General features: G+C 38.0%; 1 protein-coding gene across 1 annotated transcript in view; it reads left to right on the plus strand.

The window, feature by feature from the left end:
* WDR44 (WD repeat domain 44) overlaps nt 1–1,487 on the plus strand; it is an 89,950-nt gene extending 88,463 nt beyond the window's left edge. Inside the window, exon 20 of the mRNA XM_040265133.1 lies at nt 348–1,487. Within this exon, the coding sequence (XP_040121067.1) occupies nt 348–442 (95 nt within the window). The 3' untranslated portion in view covers nt 443–1,487. The remainder of the gene's footprint in view (nt 1–347) is intronic.
* Nucleotides 1,488–8,409: the final 6,922 nt, after the last annotated feature.

The raw sequence follows: 8,409 nt of genomic DNA on the forward strand, positions 1-8,409 counted from the left end.
CGCTCAGTCATGTCCGACTCTTAGCGACCCCATGGACTGCAGCCTACCAGGCTCCTCCATCCATGGGATTTTCCAGGCAAGAGTACTGGAGTGATCCAGGCCCCAGGGGACCATAATCTCCCTATGCCAGGAAAAGAGCAGCTAAGACAAGGTAAAGTGGAATTGAGCCTCAGAGAGGAGAGATACAGGAGGATGAAAGGATTACGGAACAAGCCAGGAAATAGACTGAAAAGGTGGGGAGAGGTTCTTCCCACCCCAGAGGTGGAGGGTCATGGGCATGTGACAAGTTTGTGGCAGCAGGCTTCATATTCCTTTTAAAAACCTTTTTTTTTTTTAATGCTTTTAAGGTATTATGAAGACAGACAACACAGAAGTTCTTCTCTCTGCTGACTTCACTGGAGCAATCAAAGTGTTTATTAACAAAAGGAAAAATGTATCTTAATTTTAAATGACATTTAAAATAAACATATCAGTAAGTTTCTGTATGTACCAGGACTGAAAAAAAATCATAGTGTTTCAGGTTAACATCCTTTTTTTTTTAATTTTTATTGTAAGTTGTTCAAATATATAATATATTTTTTGAGAGGCAATGTTAATGATCTAGTAAACCCTGGACTGATAGACTAGAAAGGAATGTAGCTAGAATAACATTGCCAAACATTAGGCTTTACATTTTGTTATGTTTGTGTTTTTGTTATATAATTGTGAACATGCACAGGTTTCTGCATGAAAATATATTAATGTATTAATCACATGTGTGTGCCTTTTGGTTACATGCACTAAATCTAACAGAGTTAAATTATTTCAGTGGCTCTTTTGGCCTCTTATTGAGGAGGAGTGTCTTGTTTCTAGCTTAAATAATTTCTTTTGCACAAAATTTCATTTTTAAGAGAAGTGGTATCTTTTGACTGAGTTATTGTTTTAAAAATATTACATAGGTTTTCAATAGGTCAACAACCATGTGTAAATGGTTTTTATACATTTCTCAATTTGGGGATGATTTTTTTGTGTGTGTGGTCTAAAATGTGGACTTAAGATTCTTTTCTTTGTATGTGTATATATAATTTTTTTTGCCACACTGGAGCACAATGTTTCTATGTAAAGAATTCTTTTCATTCTTTATCCATGAGCACCAGGCTTTGCTCACTTAAAAAAAATTAAGCCGCATTAAGGAGTGAGTCTTCTTTTTTACAATAATGTAAAAATGAACTGTTTACATTTTTTTAAAGCATTGTAGTTTTAAAAATTAAGCTGTTTTGTTTTGTGTTGTTAAATTTGGAAGCCTTTGTAAATATTGATATAATGTACCAATGAAATAACATCTGGGGTTGATGGAACCCTGATAATGTTGTTGATGGTTAGCATATGTTTCTGAAAATTAAATATGTATTATTAAAAGTTGGTGGCCAAAAGTTGTTAAACATGTGACATTATTTTCCAATGACTTCAGTAACTTGAGAAAATAAAAGCCTTGTTTTATAATTTGATTTTTAGCAAGCAGAGATCACATTTTGGACCCCTAAATTATAATGTATAAGCTACATACCTTTAAGAAAAATAGTTTTTAATTCTAGTTCTAAAGTGAACACTGCTAGCAGTTCATCTCTATGCTTATACGTTCTTTACTGCAGTTGTTTTCAGTATGTAAGTGAGAAGCTGAGGAGCTATGATCATATCCTTATTAATCAGCATAGTCTTGAGTGTCCCGGATTTTCTAGTTCATTCCATATTGTTTACCTTGGTTTTATTTATATGCTGCTTTCTTCCTCTTGCCAGCGACATGCTTTCTCCTTCCTCTCCTCCCACCTCCCTCACTATCCCCCACCTCTCTGCTCACTTTCCTGTACTGTGCCTGACGGATCAAGTTGTTAGGCCATTGGCTTTCTAACCAGTCTCTTTCTTGGTCTCAAGGTCTGGATGGCTGTGGAATTGGTCTAGTGTCTCAGAGAACTCAGTGTCTTCAGCTCTCTGAGGCTGCTTGGCTTTCACTGACTTCTGCCTGATGCCTTGTAGTCTTGCTGTGGTGCTGGATGTTTCAACTGCATATAATTGGAGTGTTGCCATATGAATATTTCCTGATGGCTTTTATGTGGTTTCTTGAACAAAAAGGCAAAGGCAAAATAGTTGGGATGCAAGCTTAAGAGAGCAATACCAATACTTATAAATTTAGTTTTTAAAATGTTGGTTTATCATTATATAAATATACTGCAAAGTTACAAGTCAGAAAGTGAGTTTGAAAAGGTAACATCAAGATGTATGTAAAGAAAAATTGAACAGTATTTTCCCCTAAAATGAACTGTATTAGAAACTCACTATATTAAGTAGTGTGGTATTATAGGAAGGAGCACAGATTCTAGAATTAGATAAACTTAGATTTGGTTTCCTCTTTTAGCACCTTCCTTGGGCATGTTATTTTATATTAATTTCCATGTCCTTATCTGTAATATGAGAATATCTCAGTGAAATTGTGAGGATTTAGTGAAAATCATGTATATGTAAAACTTGGTACCTAGTTAATACTCAATAGACATACATTTCTCAATCCCTCAGTACACTTCTAGACAAAAAAAAACAAAAAGGGAGGAGAGGATGTAGAAGCACTTTTCAGATACTAATATTTCATGGATGAATAGTATTTTAAGGATTGACAATAGGGCACCAGCTCTTTTTTGTCAACTCAACACTTTAAAAAACTTCCACCATTTTTTGTTGTTTAGTTGACAAGTCATGTCTGACCTGTGACCCAATGGAATGTAACTCACCAGGCTCCTCTGTCCATGAAATTTTCCAGGCAAGAATACTCAGTGGGTTGCCATTTCCTTCTCCAGTGGATCTTCCCTACCCAGGGATCGAACCTGCATCTCCTGCTTGGCAGGTGGATTCTTTACCACTGAGCCACCATCATAAAAGAGAGAACATTTTAATACTTAAAAAAAGGTCAAGCATAATCTTATCTTAGGGCAACAAACAGTCTATTAAAGTGAATAAACCTAGCTTTTGAAAAAAGTAACCATATTTTCTTATTTTCCCTTTCTCTGGTGAAAATTTCGTCACAGAGTTAGTATGGCTGCCTAAATAAGTTTAAAGCCACATTTCATTAAAAACTCTTTGGAGAGCCATAACAAGTCTTCCTTTGCCTTCATCTTGTTTACATTAACTGGAATTAAAATATGAATGACTCAATATAATTTTGCATGCCATTTTCTCTGGTCTTTCACATTATATAGCTAAGCAGTTGCTTTCTATTCTTTGAAATACACGTATAACATTAATATATCCATTCCCCAAATTCCAATTTCAGATTTTCAGAGCCGGCTCTCCTTACTGATATGAAAAAATCAAATTTTCAGAATTTTTTAAGTCTTTATTATGAGGATTCAGGATAAAAATATGTTTGGGATTTAATATTTCCCTGTAAGTTTTCAAAAGAAAATCATGCCCAGTTTCACTAGTTTCTAGCTTCCCGCCTTACTTCTGCATTAGCATATGTTTATTGAACAACTCCTATGTACAGACCATTGCTGGGACTAGAGAAGAATAAGACAGGATCCGTGTGCCAGAAGAGCTCACAGTCTGATGGAGAAGGTGGCCATAGAACCAAGCAAGAGACTTGGAACTGTTTTGTGGCTGTAGCCCTAGGAATGCCCCTTCTCATCCTACTCCCAATCTCTGGTTTTTGTTTTTGTTTTTGTTTTTGTTTTTGTTTTTGCTTCCTAGTAACTCATGACAGTCACTTGACTTTCAGGCCAGTCTTCGTTCATCTAATATTACAAGTAGCAAACATAACATGAGTAAAAGACCTTATGAGTAAGCCAGAGGTAAGGCAGAAAAAAACGAAGTACCTAACCAAGGCAACATTTTCACTGGTCTCTGGCCCCCCTCCTCCCTGCCTAAAATCGTTGTCTATTTCCCCCCAAATCTTACCTGCTTCTATTTCAAACTAACTCCTGATTATCAGACTCCTCCCCGCAACTGCTGTCCTGTTCCCTTCAGTTCTGAAGCTTGGTCCATTCTATTTTCTTTTGTTCGCTAGATGTAAGTCATCTAGTCTTGGGGACCCCAGGTTCCCCCTGTTAACCACAACCACATGACTGCTGTAGATCCATGCACATGAAATACATTCAGGTTGATACAGCAGGGCCAGTGCGAAGGGTGGTGTGGAGAAGAGGGGAGGGATCCACTGCAGATTCCCCAACAAATCAAATGTCATCATGTAGATTACAGGTTATCTAGGCTGGCCCAAGCAGATCGAGCTGGCTTGTATGTCCAGCTACTCTGCACTACATTTTTTAAATTTTCTTTTGGAATAACTAGATATACAGAAAAGTTCCAAAGGAAATATGGCGTTCCCATGTACTTATTACCCAGTTTCCCTTAATGTTAGTATCTTACATTACCATGGTACATTCATCAAAACTAAAATCCACACTGCTGCATTACTATTAAGTAAACTCCCAACTTTATTGTACTGGTTTTTCACTAGTGTCCTTTTTCAGTTCCAAGATCCAGTCCAGAATACCTTTCATTTAGACATATAGTGCTTCCTTAATTTAAATAAACTTTATTTTAGAATAGTTTTATATTTTTCAGAAAAGTTTGCATAGTTCACATATCCCCTGCACCAACTTCCCCTGTGGTTAGCATCTGACATTACAGTGGCACATTTTTCATATTAAGGAACCAACACTGGTACATTACTATTAACTCTATGCTTTATTTGGATTTCACTGCTGCTGCTGCTGCTAAGTCACTTCAGTCGTGTCCGACTCTGTGCGACCCCATAGACGGCCTCCTACCAGGCTCTTCTGTCCCTGGGATTCTCCAGGCAAGAACACTGGAGTGGGTTGCCATTGCCTTCTCCAATGCATGAAAGTGGAAAGTGAAAATGAAGTCGCTCAGTCTGTCCAACTCTTAGCAACCTCATGGACTGCAGCCTACCAGGCTCCTCCGTCCATGGGATTTTCCAGGCAAGACTACTGGAGTGGGGTGCCATTGCCTTCTCCGTGGATTTCACTAGTTTTTACCTAATGTCCTTTTTCTGTTCAGGAATCCCATCCAGGATGTGACATTACATGTGGTTGTCAGGTCTCCTTTGGCTCTTCTTAGCCATGATATTCTCTCATGCTTGCCATACTTTTGATGACTTCAGCAGTTTTGAGGAGTACTGATTAAGTATTTTGTTCAATGTTCCTCAGTTGGGTTTGTCTGATATTTTTCTCATGATTCAATAGGCTATAGCCTCTAGGGAGGAAGCTCACGGATGTGGATTGTTCCTTCATTACATCGCATCAAGCATATATAGTACCATCATGACTTATCACTTGGCTGAGGAGTGTTTGTCAGGTTTCTCCACTACAAAGTTACTTTTTTCTCACTTGCCATAAATCTGTTCTTTGGAAGTGAATCACTAAGCACAGCCCAAACTCATGGGGTAGGGAAGACTTAAGGCCCACCTCCTTGAAAAGCAAGCATCTGTATAACTTAATTTGGAATTGCTTAGTACAGGAGATAGGTCTCTTCTCCCTTATTTATTTATTCAACCATTTGTATCAGCTTGGACTTACAGGTAGTTATTTTATACTTTGAATTGTAGTCCAACACTGCATTATTTTGTCTTTCAACTTGTTCTTTCAAGTTGGCTTCTATGTCCCTTTGACTTTTTTTTTTTTTTGAGCACTTCCTTTCTTTATGTCACTGTTAACATGCTCCAGGTTCATTTCATACGTTTCCAGTTCTGTAGTCAACCACTTATCCATGTTCCTTTTATTAGAGACTGATATTAAAAATGAAGATCTGGGTGATAGATGTGCTCATTGCTACTGGGGCGTTGTTTCTCTCAGGCCATCTCAGCTGACAGAGCAAGGAAATATATGCATGCATACAAATCTCTGTTTATATCCACATCTATAAAATTTTCTATGTATCTCAATATTAAATTGGATTTTAATCCTTGCTGATGTCTCTGAGTGATCCATTAGTGCATAGATTATTCTAGTTTCCTCCTCTTGCTTATGAATAACCTCTTTCTCCAACAGTGAGCCACCTGGTTCCCACCATTTACTATCCATTTACTTATTTGTTCAATCACAACATAACATGTTCAGCAGTTTCAGAACTGCTAACCCATATCCCCAGGAGAAACACCTTTACCAACTAGAATACAGTTTTTACATAAAGTCCTTTGTCTTTTATGTCATATCTGGTCACAACACCATTTTTCAAAGTTACTTAGATCAGTGCCTTTTTTTCTCTACTCACCTCACCTTTTAAAATTAGATTCGTCTATATTATCTGTTCCTCTATTAAGATTTGATGATATAGATAGCCATACTTATTTAGTAAATAAACAGTGGCATTCTTTTGTAGACAACTTCCTGCCTTGCTTTCAGATGCTTAGCATTATCCTAAAGCAATTGTACAGTCTGTCCTGTTGCTCCACTGGAGTTGCACTCATTCAGCAAACGTCCAGCGCTTAATCTGTGTCAAGACTTTAATCTGTGTCTAATATGCTTTGGATCTCAGAAATTCATGAAGGTGTTACAATTATGATTTCAGTAATTTTATTGCATATTTTCTGAGTTCCCACTCTGAGGTACTGTAAAGAATAAAAAGTAAGGTATGGCCTTTTCCTTCAAAGGTCACAATCAGAGCACACTCTTCATTAATATGATAGAAACCTTTTTCCACTATTGGTGGTTTAGTCACTAAGTCATGTCCAACTCTTTGCAACCCCATAGACTGTAGCTCACCAGGCTCCTCTGTCCATGGGGTTTCCAGGCAAGAATACTGGAGTGGGTTGTCATTTCCTTCTCCAGGAGATCTTCCACAGCCAGGGATCGAACCCGGGTCTCCTGCATTGCAGGCGGATTCTTTACCAACTGAGCCGCCAGGGAAGCCCTGTGTTAATAAAGCCTCTTCAGATTAGCTGCTGCTGCTGCTAAGTCGCTTCAGTCATGTCTGACTCTGTGCAACCCCATAGAGGGCAGCTCACCAGGCTCCCCCGTCCCTGGGATTCTCCAGGCAAGAGTACTGGAGTGGGGTGCCATTGCCTTCTCTGCTTCAGATTAGCAGTAGAGCATAAATAACGGCAGATCTGTTACACATTTTTCATTCGGATTTTGTGGGAAACCTAAATCTTAGGAGGATTTAACAAAAAGTTATAGAGAAACCATGACTTAAGGATTATTTCCATGTAAAATACTACCCTCGAAGAAGCATTTGTGGGGCCAGAGTTGAGTTATATATGTTGATTGCTGGCAGGGACTAGTAGCAAGGCTTAGGTAGAAGAAAGGCTTCAGTAGCTACATACCTTATCTATAAACTGACACAAATTCATAAATCCTTTCTAATTTAAAATATTTATTTTACTTTAATAATTACACATTGTAGAAAATATGACTTATACCAAAAAGTTTTAAGAAATAATCACCCATAATACTGTAAGTCAGAGATAACAGATATTAACATTTTAGAATATGTAGCTTTATTTTTATGCATGTATATTTTTAAAAGCTTATATAATTATACAAGATAATTTGAATACTATTCATACTACACATCATGGGCAGTTTCCTTATTTTTTCATGGTGCATAAATGTTCTATCATATGGATCAAATGTTGGTCATATCTATTAAATGTTCTATCAATGTAAGCAATGTATGGATACTGAGGGTGTACCTGTCTGTATTACTATGAATAATAGTAGAAGATATAGAGGCAAACATCTTTATCAGAATTTCTAATTACTGACTTAAGATGATAAATCCTTAAAATAGAAGTATAAAGCATGAACTTCTAAGGATAAGCAGTATCATAGATTGTAAAAATCTTCTGCAAAGGAATTGGGAGCCTGGGTTTGTAGCCTTGGTTCTAGTGGCCTTGTGACTTCAGGAAAGCTAAGGAATTCTTTGAGAGCCTAACAAAATAGGATATTTAGATTAAGATTCCTTCTAACTCTCGTGGTCCATGTGCCTGGTCAGCATTCCTTCAGAGGCAGTATAGCTAAGAATTCTCTCACTTGTTTCCTCAGCAGATAGCTAGATAACCTGTGATATGCAAGGCAATCACAGTTTATGTCACCTGCAAAGTCATAGCCATGTGAAATCTGTTGAAGTCAACTCAGGGAGCTTATTTCTGGAGATGGAATTCCTGGTTATGGAATTGACTAGTAGGAGAAAGGGGGGTGGGTAACAGAGTTGGCTCACCTTGCCCTACCTGTCTACAAGGCCAGTCACCACATCCAGGTATATCAACTCCTCTGCCTTTAGTTTACTTCCTTTAGTATGCTGCTGCTAAGTTGCTAAGACGGCAGCCCACCAGGCTCTGCCGTCCCTGGGATTCTCCAGGCAAGAGCGCTGGAGTGGGTTGCCATTGCCTTCTCCAGTGCATGAAAGTGAAGTCACTCGGTC

Source organism: Oryx dammah, unplaced genomic scaffold, assembly GCF_014754425.2.
Source record: "Oryx dammah isolate SB20612 unplaced genomic scaffold, SCBI_Odam_1.1 HiC_scaffold_23, whole genome shotgun sequence".
Classification (NCBI taxonomy): domain Eukaryota; kingdom Metazoa; phylum Chordata; class Mammalia; order Artiodactyla; family Bovidae; genus Oryx; species Oryx dammah.